Below are 21264 nucleotides of genomic sequence, written 5' to 3'. Positions count from 1 at the left end.
TACATGTTCGTAGAGTATCTTGAAAGCTAGCCACCACATCCTTCGGCGTAACTGAGCCGAATTTTCTTGCCTTGGCCATTACGAGAAGGCTAGCCAATCGAGAAATGCCTGGTGTCCCTTGGTTGTGACGTCAACACGTGCATCAGGATTGACCACGCTGCCATCTTTCTTGATGACGACCAGAGCTGGAATGCCGGTTACGCCGTACTTGACGAACAGCTCCCTTAATTTACGAAGACAAAAAAAAAAAGAAACTGAGGATGAAGCTTCGATTGGGATCACCCTACTTCAACTGAATGTGAACTAAAAGGACAAACGTAATTTAGGTTCTCGAAACTTTACTAATTATCATTTCTAGGCTTAAAAATGAAGAAAGACATGCACCAGCCAATTTGAAACTAAGCAACTTGGTAATTAAAACAGATATCGTACTTCAGTGGCGTGCTTCTCATCGTTTTAAGCGGACGAAATCAAGATCGAGTAACACAGTTGGTAGGTTCCTTGAACCTACGTAATGTCTTCTTTTCGTCAATATTTTATGTATAAGGTTATATACATAAAATTCATGTGTGTGTAAATGACAGCCGACATACTGACGATTTCGTACATGTTCCCCTCTACTAGCCAATGGCTATGCGGTCACAGCTTTTTTTCTTTGCGTACTTCTGTCATTATCATTGAGTGCCATAATAAAATTAAACAATTTTTGACGTATGGTGTAGCGCAAGAACCCGGAGCAGTCACCGCTGCAAAAAATTAATAAACGAAGAAAGAATCCACTTTCTGATCTGCCAGCTGCCAAGCATTCCCACGACCGTTGATAACCTTTAATCTTCTTCCCAGTAGCTTAAAGTAAGTATGCGAAACACATTTTCGAAATCGTTCCGCTCACTAAACGGAACTTATGCGGAAGGAATGTCCTTGAGCGTGCGCCGTTACTTCATCCGAGCTTCTTGTTACTGCCACTCTATGTCACTCTTAATATGATTCTACAAAAGTTTCACTAAGTGGAACACTAAATAGAAATGTGTTCCATAAGCGGAACAATTTTTCAAATGCTTTCCATCTTGTATGACGCTTTTCGTGTTCGTGCTAATCGTGATTTTTTTCCGATTGCCATGTTCCTCTAAGTGAAACACACTTGCAAAAATGTTCAACTTGCTTAGTGGAACTGACGTGGAATCATGTTCATAGTGATGTATGCAAGGGATATGCGGTAGGCCTGATCCTTCCAGTGGTATCAAGAGCGGGGAACATATCTGATTTGACTATATTTGAACCTTCTGCCTCGAGCATATTTCGTTGGGAGTGTGCAAACCGATCGTCCGCCAACGTTATGACGAATTCGTAGAGTATATGTTAATACAAGGCATGTTCGCAAATACACACACAAGTGAAACTAACAGGACAACACAACCGCGCACTATCCACTGAATGGTTGCATAGTGACGAAAAAAAAGCAGGAAGGTCCTGTTTCAAGGCAAATGATTCTTGGCCCAGTTGGTATTTGATGAAACAAATATTTGCAACAAGGAGGACACACGTAAATGAAGGACACATTGTCGACGACACTACTGCCCGCGCAGTCTTCATCGTGTCTTCCTTATTCACCGTGTGCTCGTTGCGGCAAACAAGTTTTTGAGCAAGGCTGTGCATGCGTTGGTGTTCGCAAGCCAGCCTCTAAGTGCCGCGATTCCTTGCCAACTTGCACAGCGTAAGAGCATACCATACTCACTGACGGAGGGGGTCCCCGTACTTGACGGCGTACCAGTTGGCGTGGCTCTGACGCATGTGCCGCAGCATGGCGAAGATGGAGCGGTCCGACGAGACAAACACGACCTCGACCTTGTGGTTCTTGGTCTGCCTGTAAGCGTCGGCCAGGACTGGCGTGAACATGCGGCACGCGGGACACCACCCGGCCGAGAAGTACAGCGCCAGCACCCGGGTCTCGCTGAGCACGTCGTCGGCCGCGTGCAGGCTGCCGTCCTTGCGAAGCAGCGTCTTGCCACGGAAAAGCTCCATCGGCATTGTCCTGCGGGCGGTGCGATTCCTTTCATCCGATGTTCTGTACGCGCTTGGCAACAGTATTCTTGCACAACACGCACGCGAGCTGGTTACGCTCCCGAACACACGTTTTAACGAAGACATGTACTTGAAGCCATAGTGTGAAGTCTCGCAAGTAATTTGGGACTCCCTATTCACTGTAACTCATAGCTCATGACGCCACCCTTCAAATAATTTTCGGCGGCACCGCTCACGTTACAAAATAATGGAAGCAGACTAAACATCCGCGATGCAACCCAGAGACCCAAATGTGCGTTCAACTCAATAAACTTCTTACCTAATGCAAGTTCCCGGAAAGGTCAGACAAAGGCAAAGCTTGCTCCTCTACTTCTTCGCCCTCACAAACATCGCCGGCGCATGCGAGACTATTCGCCGCACAGCGTAGAAAACCCTACCCCGCTGGCTCAAGCAACAATGAATGAATAAATATTGTGGCAGAAACTACAGAAGATGTTTGTCAAAGTCAGCGATACCTTCCTTTTGCAACGTACCGCATATCCCCTTCATATCCCTGCCTCATTATACCTTATGGACACATCAGCACACACGCTAAGTGGCAATCTCGCTGCCAACAACACTGCCGAATGATGCCACCAACACAGAATATAATCTTTTAATCACAGCTGCCCCAGTTCAAACTGTGTAGCAGCACCATTATTTCGAGTATCCTGGCTGCCACTTCATTGCAGTGGCTATCCATAAAGCAGCCGAGGTTGGCGCGGCTTAGTGTCTTTTGCGGATGGGGCTCTATCGCTTTAATATGTCCACTAAAAACGTTACGTAAAGAAAACACGGGTTCCGATTATGTACATGGTGCATTTACACTGATATGAAAAGCTCTCAACAAAATGGTGGACAGCTCGGGTGCAGAATGACAGCGTCCTTTTTGTCGTCATCTTCCCAGCAACGGCTCTTTCCTTTAGCGTTCAGTGGACGCGTAGCAACACTTAAGGCTTTGTGCCCCATCTGTCGCTTTGGCACATTCATTCCGGGGGATTGATCAAGGATGGAAACATACCATTACTATATACGCAGTGTCAGTGTCGAACTTGCCTGTTCGGGCACATACCCAGTGACAAATACCCAGACTGTCTATAGGCCAGCAGAGCAAGCAGCAAGTTGTATGTACAGCACATACCCACTGGGCCTTGTTGTCTGCTCGGCAATACAGCTGCCAGCATATATACAGTGGCCCAAGCTAGTCGACAACTTCAACTTGGGTCACTGGGTATGTCCCTATTTATTGTGCCAGATCTCCCGAGCATATAAGGGGCTGAAGTAGCTAAGCAAAGCTACCGTTTCAAAACTTTTCTTTGCAGAAGGGATGGCTTCATGTCCTTGATGTCTGGGGGTTCTTGGGTGGGGTTATGGAAGCGGTTGGACTATAGGTGCTGAGGTCCGGTCTATGCAGCGATCCATGCTGATAATAAACGGCGTTTCTGTGTTTCGAGAGGAAGAAGAAGCGGTAGGATAGGTAGAAGATACAAATAATCGCAGCAGAATTCCTGGGCAAGTCATATTCAAATTCTTTTAAATAAAACGACATCGAATGTTCTGGAATCTGCGTGTCATGGAATATATTTCTCGTGATCACAAGGCTGTTGGCAAAGAGATGAAGAAGAGGATGCCCACCAGCCCTGACGGCTTTGAGCCAAGGTTCTTATAATGATACCCGCTCGCAGCCGTCAGCCTCAGCCAGACGCCACCAATTGGGCCACGGAAGCGCCATATGCCAGCAGTCCCAGCTGCCCAGCTGCCATATGGCAACAACGTCCGGCATACCCTCTTGTGACGCAGCCGCGTCCACTGGTACCTACGCCGAGGACACCCGCACGGTGAGCCTCGACTTCACCGCGCGCTTAATTCGTTCCACATCGGTTCCTGCTGTAGCGAGAATCCGAGCCTTTCTTGTTGTGTTCATTATCGAGCCAAGGTTGGCTGCCCCACAGCACGCAGGAGTTCCAGAAGAGCTGTAGCACAGTGGCGTCTGGTCTCGCGTCGAGATAGCCCAAGCTTGTTCCTGTATGCATCGCACATCGTACAGTAACTCGTTACCACGGAGACAGCGCAACGCACTGGGAAGACGCTAAAGCACCGCGTTTGCGTTTGGCCGGGTCTGGAACCTTGTTACACACAACAGTTCCCCAAAGTAAGAAGAACATATTTAGATGGATGTCCCAGTTACTAGGTTGAACCTGTGTGCAACTAGAATGTCCGTATCCGTGGCATATCACTTCAACATATTGTCAAGGTTGAGGCCAAGCTGAGTGTCAGGCCTTGCGTTGAACAGTACTTCCTTAAAGCTCTCCTCTCGAGGGTGAGCATTAGGGTTTTATTCGCACGCTCAAAACTTAACTGTAACCCACTTTTTGGTTTAGTTCCGCATAAAAAACAAGGCTCATTAAACTATTCTGTTTGACGCACAGTAAAAATGAGCTGAAAGAAATAAAAAGCAAAATCTTAGGATTGATTTAAGCGTAGTAGAGATATAGAGCGTTGCGGCTTGTATGCTTCTGGCTGTTTATGAGAGTAACGCCAACATGGGTCATTAGGTATGCGCCGACTGATGTCTCTGCGAACAGACAACATAGGGCACAGGGTATCTGCCATTTGGTATGCGCCCGAATAGACAACTTGCTGCTGGCTACTGTGCAGCTCAGTAGACAGCTTGGTTCACTTGGTATTGGCCACCGTGTATGTGTCAGTGTGAAAGTTTCCTGAAAAGACAATTTTGACATTGTGTATCTGATAGTGGCATGTGGCTATTATTCGCCAATCTCCCCGAAATGGATTTCTCACGATGACACAAATTTTTTGCCATGCGTCTTCACATGGAGAGATTTAATTCTCAGGGATCGGGAAGCCCGTCAACGGTGCCTTTCGGGGGCAGAACGTCGTCGTTACGTTGTCACGAAGGATACATACTTCGAAGGACATGTGCGGCGAAGAGCGGTACAACAGAGCAAGCTATCGCTCACAAAGATTATCAATTCGACATTGGTTCTCCCTGAATATTTTTCCCCCTTGCCATCAATGGACAGAACTGACTCACACAAGACGCGTACACCGATGTGTACGCCATGACAAAAGTGGTTATTTAGTTTTACAAGCGCTGCAAATTATCTCGCTAATCACACAGTCCTCTGATTTTCGCGGTGCAGGTACCCGCTACGCCTTGCTCCACCTGCTCGTCACAACCCAGTCGCCATCTCTCCCCTCGTGTCACCTAATAAACCGGGAACACTGCTGGATCCATCTGCTGCGTACCCTTGCGGCAGCTATGACGCCTACCTAGAGGCGAAGATGAGGTGTGTACGCGTCATTTTAGCCGTGACACTCACTCACGCTTATGATTGGTTGCCTAATGATAAGCTTTCTGTTAATGCAAAGTATTAGGGTAACTTACGTTTACGCAAGAACTTGTCGCCGTGACTCATGTAGCCACATTATAATAATTACTGTGGCCTCAAAGGTGTCTGTCTGTGGTTTCTGTGGTTTTACTTGTGGTAACCTGGCAAAGTACACGTATCCTATGACGCTTTTGAGTGGTATAAGTACGGCTGTGAAAACCGGAAATAACTACGTTTTTTGACGTAAGCACTTTGTGCCGTCTAGTTTGCGGTCTATTTCCGTGTCACGTCTACGCTATGAACAAATAAGAAGACTAACATAGAATTTGTTGTCTGTCCTTTCTTACTTTGCAGGCGACAACACAAGAAGAAGGAAGACGATTATGAGTGCGTGTTAGCTTTGGTTTGCCTTCACTCTACTCATTCGCCGTCTCTCCCCGAGTCACAAGTAGTAACTTCCACGCAAATAACAGGTGACGGACGAACGTTTTGAAAAGCAATTAGTGTAAGGGCTGCAAACTACTCAGTGAAAGAGTCAGGCCAACTCGTTTTATTTACTACCTTTGTGCCATGGTAATAAAAGTTGTGAGGAAAGTAACGTAAAAGTAACAAATACAGTTTAGTAATTGCTCAATTACTTACGCGTGACAGAATGATCAATTACAATATTGAATGAAGTAATCGCAACAAGTTTGATTTTTCTGCAACGTGTGCAAGAATATACATATACATATACCTTTAGTACAGATGATTTTCTTTTGATAGTTTAAAATGTTCTATATTGGTGTCTCAAAATTGTTTTCTTTTCTTAACTGTGATATGCTCATCAGCATTTAAATTCTGTCACTGCCACTCCTATTCTTTTATATATATTCCATCAGGAGGCTTCAACTCAGTCGCTCACTACAATAGCTCCTCCTGTTTGTTACGTTTTACAACTCTCTAAAAAATTATAAAATATCGCTCGATTCAATTTGCGTTGTCTATGTAAGTTAGTTGACTAAACAACGTTTACTATGTACATATACGCACCGGTTGTATTCAAAACCTCGAAGTAAATCAGACGTAAGTGGCATATGGGATTCTCTTCCTCGTGATCGCGTCAAATTTGTGCTGATCGTGACAGGTGGCGCGTGCTGACCGCGATGGGCGGCGCCCACGCAGGTCCACGGACACCTCGTCCCTCGCCAGCCCAGAGGAACGAGAACGCAAACAGCGACCGCGCAGCTACTTCTACAAGGGTCTCAAGCTGCCCAGTGGTCGCCTGGTGGACGTCCGATACCGGAACAAGTACATCCGGTACTTGGCGAACGTGTTGCTTGGGACAGTTGGTTCGTCGGTGCAGGTCCAACAAGCGCGTACCTAAAGACGGGAAGAGAGAATGTCAGACCCGCCGCGGTTGCATAGGGGCCACGGCGCTGCGCTTCTGAGCTTGAGGTCGTGGGCTCGATTCCTGCCGCGGCGGCCGCACTTCGATGGAGAGGAAGAGGGGGGGAGAAATCCACAAATAAACTCGCGCACTTAGATTTAGATACATGTGAAAGAGCTGCGGGTGGTCAAAATTAAACTGTGCTCCCCCTGCAGTGTGACTTATAATGAGACGGTGGTTTTGTCACGTAAGACCCCATAAATTGCCACATAGGGAATACGAATTGTTTTCAATTCATGACTGTGAGACTAGTAGCCATATATATATGTACGTATCCTCCAGTAGACACGCCAAGAAGTTAAGGTACGCAATAACACACGACAAGAGCGTGCTTCTTTGTCTCGCCTTTCAGCCCAGTTTGTTGTGCGGTGTGTACAACAGGTCGATTGTGTCAATTACCGACTCGACCCAAGCGCGCGAATCACGAAGTCTTTTCTTCTCAGCAAATGGGCGAGGAAGGAGGCCAGCGGTGACGCGTGCCTCATCTGCTGCATTCTAGTCTTGATGTTCCTGCTGCTGGCGACGCTGTACGCCTACGCATCAAACCAGAGTAAGTTGGTATAAGAAGCCCTATCGCATAACTTCAATACCTGCTCGTCACTTTCGCCGAGCAGCATGTTTTTTTTTTGTTTTTGGGCGACAACAGCGAGTGCCTTTATCGCACGTGACTGCAATTAGTATTTAAACACAGCTCGCAGAAATAGCTGCGTTCTGCAGTATCAGGCGCTGCATTCCTTGAACCTCCAAACAATCTCGCAGCGTTATCACATTGAATCTCCTTAAGTTTCTGTCTGTCATCACTAACTCTGTCTGTCGACTTTGCGAGTGCAAACGTACTATATTTGCTGAAGAACGTTGCACTCATATTTCTCACGATTTGAACATGATGCCATTTTTTGCTGACACCAACGCGTTGAAATCGTTTTATTTTTTTGACGTGCAATCAAGTACCGGAATTCAGTGTGCTGTACTGTTAGTTTCCTGTCAATAAAGTAGCTTTTGTTGCCATCAGAAGGTACTTGTCGAACATATAATTTGCTTTATGTGAATTAGGTTTTCCTTTATATTTTTCTGTCCGTTTGTCTACATTAGCTGCTTCAGTTATTTGATCGTGTTTGCCTTGTTTATGCTAATTCAAGGTTTTATTTTCCTCACTCCTGCTATAGCCCAATAACAGTGCTGCATGATAAATAAATAAATAAATAAATAAATAAATAAATAAATAAATAAATAAATAAATAAATCTAGGTCACGTCAAATTATTTTTTCATTTATTTCATGTATGTCCACTTTCACGTAGCAGATGCATTATTTAGCGGTTGGACTTAAAGACGTGTAAAACGATCAGTTATTTACATAAAAGTTAGAAAAAGGAACGTAACAATAATACACGGTTGCTACAGTTACGATGTTACAACAGTTAGAACGAATATAAAATTATACAATAACGTGCACAAATACACTGAAACTTCAAAACACGTCAAGCAAGGACTGTGTAGGGTCGACAACTTCCTGCAACGAGACCCTACGAACCTCTAGAATAAATTGCCGCAAGTAAATAGCTCGCCGGTTAATATTCCTGCAATCACAAATGATGGAGCATGAGCCGGCGACGGAAAATAAGCCCTGTATTAAACAAAAATGAGCTCTTTGCAGCAGCATAGTAATTTCTTTCCACGATTCTTTCTTTGCAGAATGGTTCTTCAGCGCAATAGGCATGTGTAAGTATGACATCACTTGTGCTCGAACACGGAATCACTCCCTTTATTTAATGCCCGCGCGAGTATTATAAGTTCTACACGCTGATGGAACGAATACGCTTGTTTAAATCGAAATACTCAACTCAAGAATTTGACGCTCGATTTCTTCGAATATCCGAGTGGGGCCGAACGTACGAGATTACCACAATTACTGGAGACTGGTCGCGTAGAGCTGAAGGATGCATTTGCTGCTTGAAATTCCCGTCTTATAAGGCAACCAGGAATTGAAAATTTTTAAAATTTTGTGAATATTCAAATGCTGCTTCGGCGAGAGGGCGTCCATCGAAGCAGATCGGATTGCCAGACTTGGCTAGCGATGTGCGTGTACGCCTGCTATCTTTCTTCTCGACAAGAAAATGTGTACACTCATCTCTATTTCTCTTTTTTTTTTCACTGTGTCGGCTACAACTATGCGCCCCCTGACAAACAATGACCAGTTGGAAGTCAGCGTGGTGTTGGTATTTTCTATGCTCGTCTCTCGTTGTACACGCTATTATTAGGTGATCATGAGTGACCTGCTATCCCAAATTCCGCCCTAGCAACAATGCTGCGGGCTGATGTGCCTCGTCTTATTCTGCAGTGTCCATTTTTATCTTTGCCGTAGTGAGCGGTTGGTAACGTTACCGTGGAGGCATGCAGACCTGTACACACCGACGCCGCAAACGGTGCTCAGAATGTCTTATAAAGCGATTGCTATAGAATATCGGTGAGATACGATAAGAAGATTATCTCTTCTCAGCGACTAGGGGGCGGAATGTTTGTTTTATAGTATCTCCTTGCTGCTCATGATGCTCTGCACTCTTTCATCATACCCTGCACTGAACTTATGGTGGTTTATTGCATTAAAGAAAAGTTGAAATCCACCGACTGTAGAAGTATAGTGGTTTGTTGCAGTAAACAAGAATAGTTCAGATCTACCGACTGTACAGGTATATTGTTTACATGCGCCATCAGTAATACTATGTTAGAAACCACTGAATAAATTAATACTGGGGCATCAAGTTTACAACTCTGTAAACCGGAAACGAAATGCAACAGAATTCCGTAACGTTCTACTACGGTGAGACATGTAAAGCGAACAACATCGATATATATCACAGTACTGTCAACTATGCCACTGATTCGCGAGATATTACTTTTTAGAAACTCTCGTGAATGACCAAACAATTTCATGTAAGCTCTAAAGTTGCATACTTATCCACTTAAGATGCTCTAATAGGTGCAGTGTACAGAACTGCGATATCTATTTCTCGCGCAGGGTTACCGTTCCGTAAACTTTTGCTTCGAATTTTTTTAAGTATTTTAAATTTTGTGGCAATTATTATAAAAGCTACGAGACCTACATTAATATTTTGGGATCATTATCACGCAAAAGAGGAACTCACAAGCTATAATTGTTCGTAAAAGAGAATTGCAGCCTATCCGAATGACGGACATTATTAGGGATCACGCCCAGCCATAGGAAAGGAGCACTTGCGAACTAGGAGCTTTGAGCATTCGGCTTCTGGTTCCTACAGTCGGTAAAATTCTGCATTCTCTCTTAAATGCAGCGAATTTCATTCTTCGATTGGCCAGTTGTACAACGACGATAATTCTGAGTTCGGCATGCCTTTGAATGGGGGAAATAGCATCTGGCTTCCTCTTAACGCGGGAACTATATTTATACTATAGGCTACTTGCATTTTGATTGCATCACGTGCAAATCTACGGCAGTGAACAAGTGCTAGCCGTCTTATTAACACATGCATATGCCGTATCAATAGGAATGTTGCCGGCAAAGTGCCATTATATATATAAATTTAGCATTAATGCTGGTTTTCTGGAAACATTCACAAAGCTTTTCGATGATAAGCGATCTTTACCATTAGCTGGGCGCATTCACTAATGAGACGTCTACCATATTGATTGGCTGAAATTGGCTCTTACGAACAATTCTTGTTAAACAGCTTCTTGTTTTAAGGGGAAGAACAACGTTGCGAAGGAAAAGGACGACGCTGTGCTCCACTCGCCGCTTCCTTTTCTCCATGGTTGCCCGCAGTTAAGCCGAAGACGACGTCGTTGATGCCACTCCGCCGTAGGTTCGCCGAAAGCACCATTCCCTTCACGGACACTGCCGAGGCCGCTGGTGAATCTCTCACCGTCGAAGGTTGGCCAAGCTTATTCATTTGATTCGAATCCAGTCCGCGTGGCTGCAGTACAAACAAACCTAACGGAATTCTGTAACTTTGTTATTTGGATACTCTCTACGCATCCCAATTTTATAAAGGTGTACAGTTTCGATTTCTAAAGGTAGCTGGCGCTCTTCGCTCTGAATAATGGCGGCATTCAGGCCATTTGTGGCGTGACTGTGTGAATCTGTGAATCTGTGTGATGTGTGTGTGAGTGGAAAAGTCGCACTTTGGCCCTAATGCCGAAGCATCTATTGCGATAGCAAATTAGTACACAGCTATACGAAGTAAAGATAGTAGTTTTATCGGCTGTAAAAACTTGGAAACATTCTATTATTAAGTGAATGCACAAGCATGTTGTCAGCGCGCACGGGCCAACATGAACACATCACACTCGATGAGCGTGGACACTCGCTGTCAAAACGCTGGTGTAAGCAAGCGCGGCAGCAGCAGCGAGCGAAGTGACCTCCGTGCGGTCTATCGCTTATACGCAAGAGCGCCGAAAACACAGCGCGCACAGAGGTATCGGCCGTCTGCAGATCACTTCCAGGATACGGCGCGAGCGACCGGGGACGGGCGTGCAAAGTACGCACTTGTTGGCAGAGTCGAAGCTGCTCCCCGCCTTCCCTTCCGCACTGCCTCCCCGATTGTCAGGTTCCCTTGCGGTGTAAGTTTACCTAGCCCATTGTCAGCCCCGATTGTAATATCTAGTGAGGAGCAGTGGGAGGCTGCCTTGCGCAGCTCCAGGCCCGATCTTCAGGAGGCCATCCTGGAGTGGGCTGAGAGGATAAAGGAAGCCTACTTCAAGTAGTTCCTCCCCCAACCCTCTATTCCATTGCCCCCTCCCCTTAAAGAGGGATAAAGTTTTTCATCATCATCATCATCATCAGTTTCCCTTGAGCCCGGTCGCCAAACGCGCAGTTGCTGCCGCAGCAGTAAGTCTAGTAAATTTCAGTTCTACTTCTGCTAACTTTAGGCCGGGCAAAAAATGTGCAATCGTAATGTGCAAACGTAATGCGAATAGAACCGGTTACTTTTAAGCTGTGAAAAATATGCGAATATTGCGAAGGCTGCCATGTTTAGAGTGCACGGCATAACCCAAAGGGCGCATTCGTATTGGGCTACAACTTCGCCAGCACTGTCAGCAACTGCACAAGAAAACGCTGTCGGTGACCCTGTCACAATGGACGACCAACAAATGTTGGCCGACGTGTTCTCAAATAACGCCCAAGACTTGCTGGCCAAGTAAGTTCTTGGCAAACGCACCCCCATATATACTGGACAACACGCCCCGAGGCAGTTCCTTGTCCCACTTAAAGTAGTGTGCCTTGATTGTTTTATCATATACCTTTATCTATTGATTTTTATTCATAATTTAGTCTTCACTGTACTGCATCAACTACGCAGCACAACAGCGAGTAGTCTTAATTTATCGCAACGCAGTTTCCTGCGATTTAAAAAAAGAGCAGAGACTTCTTTACACTTGATGTGTTTTGAAAAAAGGTCATACTTATCCGTGCAGGCTCTACAGAGACTGTGTCAACTACCTCAACTGAAATGAGCGTCGACTCTAGTTATCATACCTCGGTGAACGATGTCGCCGCTCAAGACTTTCTGTTGAGGTCACGCGCAGCAAAAACAGAAGAATCTGGGAGCTTTAAAAAAGCATCGACACCACAGAGCACTAGTCGCACTCGGGCTAATAAGATCCACAGAGAGCATGCCAAAGATGTTTCAACCCTACAGGAAGGTCTCGCTACCGCAGCACTTCACCATGACAACAGCGAAAAGACATCGACACTGGCAGCGTACCGCAATCTACGCACCTCAAGTCCGGCCGCTTCGTCCGCAAGCAAAACCAGAACGAGTGTGACCAGCATGCTCGCCGGAAACTCTTCGGACCCTTCACACAACACGACCAGCGCGCCCAGGCAGCCGAACTTCGCCTATTAAACAACTTATTCTTGTTGTGACGTCGATTGATCAACTTCCGACACCTCTGAACGAAGACTGACCGGTTTTTCTATGGGACCTCCAGGAATCGAGCGCGCAAACGCGCACACGAAAGTATGGTCGTGGGTACGTTGCTCGTGCATGGTTATTCTTTCTTGAAGCCTTCCCATACACTCAAGACTCTGAACGTCGCTAAGGCGAAGGCGGTCACAGCAGCCTTACCCAACGTAACGCGCGGACGTAATGCATAAATAGGAGCAGGCATCGAGGTTTACCGTCTCATCCATTCAGCGCGGTTGTCGACAGCGCTCCAGCTCGCAGCAAGCCCGTCAAAGCGTAGGTGTTTGTTGCATCAGTACTTCGTGAACACTTCCGCGATTCGATTGTTGTTTGCATGTTCTTTGCCGGCATATGATGGAGCTAATCATGTCCAACGACATAAGTGAGTGATTTCAGTGCTCAAATACCTATAGTGTAATGGCTTACGGTGACCCGTCACGCAGTGTCAGCTGGCCCGTTTGATTGAAAAGAAAAGAAAAAAATAACTAGATCTACGTATGCAAGTGTCGGAACGTATTCCTTCCTTGAAACAAAACAGTTTTTAAACTTTTCACAAGTGCGAAAAACAAGGTGAACCGTTTTCTTACGTACAATCTTGCTAGGTAGGGTTCACTAGACCTATTTAACCAATAAAAAAATGAGAGACCGCTATGCGACAAGAACAGTTACAGAAACTGTAGACTGGGGTGTCAGAGCAAAAGTCAGCCAAAGATTAACGTAGTATTGAATATTTTCTTGCAAACATACATGGGTTACGTATTGCAACTGGCAAAAAAAAAAATGTTGCAGCTATACGAAGTAAGAATGGTAGTTTTATCGGCCGTATAAACTTGTTGCTTATTAACCAAAATAAGCTAGTTGTCACACATGCACAAGCATACGTGCACACATATTGCTCGATGACCACGCACACTCGCTGTCCAAACGCTGGAGAGAGACAGCGCGGCAGAAGCAGCGAGCGACCTTCGTGCGGCCTCTCGCTTCAACGCGAACTCAGTGGCGACAACAGAGCGCACACGAAGCTTAGTGCCCTCGGTGCACCTAGACGTTGTACTCATCGCAGATGAGCACAGGGCGAAGTCATCGCACATGAGTCTAGGGCGAACACTTGTGCATTATGACAATTTTGAAGCACCACGTTTACACACGGCGTTTCAAAATATCTCTGGGTAAAAAAGCACTCGCTGAACACAAGTGCGTGCATACGCGCATGGGATTTCGCTGTACTTTCTGGAGAGATGTCCGTGAGCTCGTTTCTAAGCAAACGGAGCAGGCTGACTGGAGTAGCCAAGACATACTTCGTTTACAACATTGCAGCAAGAAGTGGACAAGGGCTTCTATATCGAAAGAATGTAACAAAGTAACAACCTACACTGATGAGGTTCAAAACAATCGTAATGATCATCGGTCGCTGTATTGTATCCGCTTCCCAATGATGGCGCCACTTAGCACTCTACTTCAGACGCACTTAAAGCTCCTGTGCCCTGGCGGAGAAGGACATTAGCGCAGAAGTCCACAGGGGAGAATAGGTGACGTGTGAGATTAATTTTTCAGTAGCAAGAAGTTGAGCTTTTTCGCGTGGTCGAGGCCTTGTTTCCTACGGCTCTTGCCCCATAACCCAGCGCAGAGTCTTCAGATAGCGAGCGGCAAGGTGGGTCTCTGCACACGGTAGATGGCGTCTCAGTGGCTGAGCCAATCGCGGACACACGGTAGATGGCGTCTCAGTGGCTGAGCCAATCGCGGAACGCCTGCACTCCCCGCTCCTGCACCAACTTCTTGCCATTGGGGCAGACCACGGTTCCGTCAGGCTTCATCACCAGCAGCGTGGGGACGCCGGCTACCTTGAAGCGCTCTTCTAGTACGCTACAAAACCGTGGACAGAGAAAAGAAAGAGAGATACATGATCTTTCGGACAGGCTTAACACGTACACTGCGCGAAATAACGGCACGCAAGATGGAACAGAAAGATCAGTGGCGATTCAGCGGTAAATGCGAGCAAAATGCGTTAGCATTGCGTCGCACCTCTTTCAGGTGCCGGATCCATCCATGGTTTAAACCGCGCTCACCTCATTGCAAAGTGTTCAGGAGCTCGCTCGACACTATTCGTGCACCTTCGAGAGCAGACCACCGTCAGTGGCACTGTATAGGTATATATAGATATGCGCGACTACCACGTGACTAGCTTTCCACACTTGACACATACTCTTAGAGAGCGAAGCTGTTTATGGCTAGGCTTTCGCGCATTTTTTGTGTGCATGTGCCAAAACGGTGGGCCGATACCGAAGATAGTACAGGAAGGGTCCAAGCGCTATGACACACACCCCTGTGCACTACAGGTAGGGGGCTTCGGGACCTGGAACGCGCCCTTGAACTGCCCTCGTCACACCGGGCACCTAAAGAGGTCTCAGGCAGGAGGGTAAGAAAAGAGATTTTTATTCGAATGTTTAAAAATATTAAGGGTAAGGAGAAACCAAACAAAAAAATGAAGTGCAAAAGTAAACATAATATGACACAACTGCCAGATCATAGATCAAGTTACGGTGTCCATATGGCTAATGATGTACCACGTGGTGGTGGCGTGCCTTACGGGATACGGAGATAACTTCGCTCCCGACCAGCTTTTTGAAAGGCTTAAGGCACGAGCATGAGCAAAGTTTGCGCATGATGGCACCATTCTTCGGATAGCAGGAGCCCACGGCACCAAGGATGATGGCGTCGACGGTCACCCGTTGATACCGTTGTGCGAGGTGTTCAGGCACGGGCTCATACTTCAAAATCTTTGCGTCGCGGGGTTCGGAGAAGGCGTCTAACCGCTTGTCAAATGGGCCGTAAACATCGGTGACGACCGCCTCCTCACCGGGTGCCAAAACGAGGTCTGGGCGCAGGGTGGCGTTGCCGACGCGCCAGTTCTCGTAGGCGATCTGGTTAAACAATCCGAGCACGCGGTGCGCAGCTGAAACGTGACCTCGCTGTGGTAAGCACGCGTTAGCACAAAAGGTCGACCCCCGTCGGCCATGTCTACGTTCGCATCGCCCTCTCTTTGTCGGCGTTCCAAGCGCTTGCGGATCTAGTTTCTTTTCGCTCTCCCGTGGGAGCGGTCCCGCCGAAATGTCACGCGTGTCTGATTTCCTCCGGCTTCTAGGGGTGGCGGTCCCGTAGTCCAGGCGAATGACAATAAACGTGTGTGCACACTTCTGTTCACGATAACCACCGGTCAAGACAATAAAGTACCTCTGTTCAAAATTCTGTGTCACCTCTGTGTCGTGCGCTAAGCAGCTTCGCTGGTCACCCACCTTTACAGAGTGGAGTGGCTGACGATTTTTCCCACTTTGACACTCCTGATGCTGACGTTTTAAAGGCAAACATGTTAGCGCATGTCCTGTCTTCCTTTCTCGTGTTTTGTTTCCTTTTTACGGCGAAGCTGTTAATGGGATTTCCTCAATAGCTTTCGGGTGCTGCGTGCGACGCCTTGGTATGACGGTGTAGCCGATATCGAATTGAATATGATCAGCAGAGCCGCTCAGATCGCTACCCTACAATTTTTCTCTCTATATTTTTGTGACTAACCTCTCGCGTGAACGTACTATATAATTTCAGTGTCAGTGAACGTGACTCTCATGCCTGATAGTGTGTGTTGTACACAGCACAGGAAAAATAAGTGTACACCAACAAGTATTTCGTGGAAGCAGATTGCCTTTTTCTTTACCTGGTGGTCCAAAATTTTCTTTTCATTTTACCGCATATCAACAAACTACAAAATAACGCTATCATCAAGTTTACAAGTGAATGTAACTTGCATCCAAAAACAAATGTTGCATTACTGTGAGCGTTATTGTGAAGCCCTGTGATATTATATGATTCACCTGTGCGCATAACCGGCTCTGAAGGCATGATGTTCGTTGAAAGTTGCATTTGGGGCAAACATAAAAAAAAAGCTATTTCGTGAATTCAACGATGGGAGCTACAATTAGCGCGATAAGCCTAACCGATGCACGTTCAGCGAAACTCCACTTGGCGCCTTCCTCGGTGTTGCACTTACCTCTGAAGCGGATCGTCGAAAGGCAGACCGTACCAGTCACCGTGGGATGAGCGCATGTAGTTGAGCATGTCCTGCTTGGTCCGGTCGGCAGAAATGAACACCACCTAGTCCGAGAGACGAACAGTAAAAAAATAAGGAGATGCAAAAGAAAAAAAAATTCCGGTGGAACCCATTTCACGATGACTGTCAACGTTAATGCGATTAGCATTCGCACAATGTAGCGGTACACAGCTCGTCACGTATCAGCCGTGTAGTGCAGCCGGACTACGCGCTCGGGTTTCCTTCTGGACACGGTGCGCTATTTAGCGGTGAGCCCGCAAAGTCCGGGGGATGTCCCCCTCCTTTCGCATCGCCTCAGAGATGCGGGGTGCCCAGCTGTTGTGCAGACCCAAAGAATTAATCCTTCACTGCCCGCAGGCATTCGTGGAGTAGTCAATATATACTTAAATTTTAGACTAAAAGATTTTAGCGCAGAAAGCAAAAAAAAAAAAGATTGCGAACAAGTAAAGTCAGCACATGTTAATTCTGAACTGAGTTTATTTATAGGCATGAACCATATATATGCAAATTGCTAAAACAATTTACGCACAACCAATCTTGGTTGCTATTCAAGAATGCGTTTAGCATAGGTGGTTATTGGTGGCACTATGTTGCACAATGCTTTATGGGGTGGCGCTCCCCTTACCATCGGGTCTTACCCGTAGCGACCTGGTACTTCAAGTGCCGCTTCCTCAAGGGGCAGTTCAGAAACCCGTGTAGCGTCTGTGACCAGAGAGACAGCCTCCCAAACAACAGAGTCTGCGTCTTCAAGCAGATCCAGCGTCTCAACGAGAGCGTCTCAATACGCTAGCTGTCACAAGGGAAGAATGCGAGAACCTTCTCCCTACACCTAGGTACCAAAATAGGGTGGTACCTTGCCAGAGCGCTTTTTAACGCAGTGTTACGCCGCAGTACCTTTGCGATTGGTCCATAAAAAGGGTTAGATAGTCACAAAAGTGCTCGCGGTTAATTCCCATGCTAAACGTATTAATATCGCAATCGTGGGATACCAAATCACCCAAACGAATAAAAACAGAAGTGAAATTTCGTATAATGTGCTGCGGGTAATTAATCCATCATAGTGAAACGCAGATATGTTTGAAATTCCGAGAGACAATGGCGCACCTGGCTTGCGATGGTGGTTGGGGACAACTGCTAATACCACACTTGTCGCGCGCATTTGCCCCTCTTTCTCGTAGCCTTCTCTTGGCTGACTGCGAATGCATGACACGAAAAAAAAAGCGTGCTCTCCACAGCGCATCATTGTAAAATATGACATCCCATATCGCGCTTTTTCCTATCTAAATTTTTTGCTCGAGACATTAACCTAAGATGCTCTTGTAGCTGGGGAAGCGGTTTTCCGATTACTCTTTCGCTCTTCTCGTTGGAAAAGTATTTGTCAGAAACTCACAAAGATTTTTTTTTTCAAATTGACTGCCGCGGTGATGCGAACGATATCATGTAAATTTATGCATCGGCATCCTTACTGCTTCGAAATATCACTGCAGCATCACTGCAACCCGCTTCAATTAAAAAAAAATGTTGTGCTTAACGTCTCGAGCTGCCTTATGAGGGTTACCATAGCGGATGGCTCTGAAACGACTTGTACGGTTTGGGGTTCGTCTGAAACGCCCGCAGCAACTCGATACATTTCCTTCCGTTACCCCTCACCGCTATCACGGGGTGCACTGTGGTAATCACCAAAGTAAACGTTGTGTCCGGGGCACAGAAAAGAATACTAGATAGGCGCAATGATTAGAATGGCAGGTGAGAACCATATCAAGCAGCAAAGAGTAACAAATATATGTCTTTTTTTATAGTAGAGGGCATTGAGGTATTGTTAAAATCCAGATATGATTGTCAGAAAACCCGGACTTATAGGAAATTTTCCCACTATGACTATCGATGCGTGCAAGGAAAAATACTTAACACCCTTATGCGTAAGGGTGTTTGCCATACGCCACAAACCAAACACCCTTGAAAGTGTAAAAAGCGCAAAAAGCACATTGAAGGTTGCTTTTAAGGATGGATAATAATAAATGACTGATGGATGGTCGGCGGAGGAAAGTTAGGAAAAACACAGAATAAAAAGTCCATTACTCTTCTAATGACAACAGTATACCCTAAGGTCTGATGACTTGTTAATGGGAACTATATATGGATCGCAAGGGTCGAGCATCAAAGTAGCAGAAACGTATAAAAAGAAAGAAAAAGAAAGCAAGCTCGGCTCTGACTGCTTGATTGTTTCATAGTGTTTTGTGTCTTGAAGCAACCCCTGCACTATTGCGAACGTCGTTAGGCGAGTCTCTGGATTATTTTTTAGCACCTGGCCTTGTATAACGTGCCGCTTGATCTAAGCAGACAAGCACTGTTGCAATCCGCCCCCGTCAAAATGCATCCGCAGCAGCCTGCACTCGAACCCTTGACCTCGTGTACGGCAGTGGAACGCGATAAGCCAAGGCGTGGCGAGTTCACTTGAAGGCGGTCGCTCGTAAAATACCAGCCATCCATTCAACCGTTGAAGTAGGATTCGCGTGGAGCGCTGTCGCACTGGTTTCGTTTGCAGCGAATTCAAAGTGTAAATTTCGAATAGCAAAATCTGGAATCTAACATCCACAGAACAGCAGGTATCGAACAGTCTATGCTGTTCGATACCTGTGATTCACTAAATACGATAAGCCTATAGGCTCATTGTATTCGTATCGTGTACGCGTGCGCTTACCTCGATGGCCAGGTTATCCTCCTTCGCGTCCTTGTAGACGTTGGCCAGGACGGGTGTGAACATGCGGCACGGCGGACACCACTGCGCGGCGAAGTAGAGGCAGATGAGCTGCTTGTCGCGCAGCGCCGGCTCGGCCGGAAACGACTTGCCGTCCTTCTTGATCAAGGACTTGCCCTTGAATATGTCGGCCATGGTGCCGCGTGTGTTAGGCCGATTCCGCTTGGGTGCTGCTCGACCAGTGGCTACGGTCGGGAACCGCCAAGCGGTTGCAGGGAGCGCCTCCAGCAGTCGCGAAGCGCAGCGATGAATTTGGATATTCGGAACGCCAGGCGAACGTGTCGTTACCAGTGTTGTCCACGGAGTGTGTGGCTCGTACCCACTGTAATTGGGTATATTGGGAATGGCCAAGAAGTGGGGAGAATATTCCAACTAATAATAAGAAATAAATTCATTTTGAGGACTGCTATATAGAGTATAATAACGCTGTTGAAAGGCGTGATTGCGATGTTAAAATTAGGGGGATAAATAGCTATAAGAATGAATAGTCATGAATTGGCAAGTACAAAAATGAAAAGAAATAAATAATCTGGAATGAGGTACAAATCCAACAGGGCTTGTGGTTTCACTCAACAAAAAAATACATCACCCGAACACCAGTGCGTTTCGTAGACACTTTGACAATTAATATCTCGAAACAGCTGCAGTCGTGAGAATTCTTTCTAAGTGGATATGCCTTGCGAGCTCACTAGTTAAAATTCGTAGGTTAATATGCGTGCCATAAAATACTTAACTTAAAACGTTAATTAGCGAAATTATGTTAATTATTCAGTTAAGCATTTTGATTTATCGTAGGAATAATGGCCACCTCATCAAGTAATTTAGCTCAAGGCTTAGAATGGTGACATCTGCCACAGGTTATTTTCCTTTTAATTTGGCGCAGCAGAAAAAAAACACCATATACATGGAATTTACTCCTGTTGCAGGCTCTTATATTAGAAAATACTTAATGACTTTGACAAGGGCCCCATAATCACGGAGCCTATAACGAAAATCACGATTGTAATTGTTGTTGTAGCACGTTCGAGAATAAAATGCCTGTGACGGGAATACTGTTACTTCCTTTTAACATTTAACCCGTGACCACGTCTACCAGCGCAGGGTAGCAAACCGGGTGCGCGTCTGGTTAGCCTCCCTGCCTTTCCTTGCCTCCCTCTCTCTCTGAATTGACCAAGTGCAGCCAAGGCCTTCTGACTGTTAAACTACAAAAAAAAATGTTATGTAAAACACCGCGCTATCAAGTTATGCAAATGGGGCTTGCACAGACGCCTTAGGCTTCACGATGTACACGCCATGCTCAAGAAACCAGTGAAGTGCGAAAATGAATAGCATTAGAATCGAGTGGTTATGTTACATTGACTCCAAATTCGATGCTTTGTCTTCAGGGTGCAACACATTTTGTTCCCATAATCCTTAGGCTAGGGCATAATTAAGCGTACGCATAATCTTAAGGATTAGATGTCTGCTTCTCATGTGCGTTTTGCTCTGGGAGGGTACTGGGAACTAGACCTTCTAGGCGCTACAAGTACACTGATAAGTTGGTTAAGTAGATGAACAGCTACACTGATTCGAATATTACTTTTATTGACACAGCAGCACGAAAATTAAAGCTTGTGGTGTGAT

General features: G+C 46.1%; 2 protein-coding genes across 2 annotated transcripts; one reads left to right on the top strand and one right to left on the bottom strand.

The window, feature by feature from the left end:
* Window positions 1-78: 78 nt before the first annotated feature.
* On the bottom strand, window positions 79-19956 carry LOC142559933 (nucleoredoxin-like protein 2). Its single transcript, XM_075671633.1, has 4 exons — window positions 19585-19956; window positions 16824-16927; window positions 1736-2032; window positions 79-223 (listed from the first exon to the last, which is right to left on the bottom strand). The coding sequence occupies exons 1-4, from the start codon at window positions 19774-19776 to the stop codon at window positions 79-81; spliced, it is 738 nt and encodes a 245-aa protein (XP_075527748.1). The 5' UTR covers window positions 19777-19956.
* On the top strand, window positions 3730-12724 carry LOC142559803 (uncharacterized). The gene is made up of 8 exons (XM_075671463.1): window positions 3730-3899; window positions 5226-5372; window positions 5769-5801; window positions 6579-6713; window positions 7287-7393; window positions 8538-8564; window positions 10642-10749; window positions 12294-12724. Exons 1-8 carry the CDS (start codon window positions 3730-3732, stop codon window positions 12722-12724), a joined length of 1158 nt encoding a protein of 385 aa, XP_075527578.1.
* Window positions 19957-21264: the final 1308 nt, after the last annotated feature.

This window comes from Dermacentor variabilis, chromosome 10 (genome assembly GCF_050947875.1).
Source record: "Dermacentor variabilis isolate Ectoservices chromosome 10, ASM5094787v1, whole genome shotgun sequence".
Taxonomy (NCBI): Eukaryota; Metazoa; Arthropoda; class Arachnida; order Ixodida; family Ixodidae; genus Dermacentor; species Dermacentor variabilis.
Note: the sequence above shows the minus strand (reverse complement) of the source record. Positions and strands in the feature narration are given on the sequence as shown.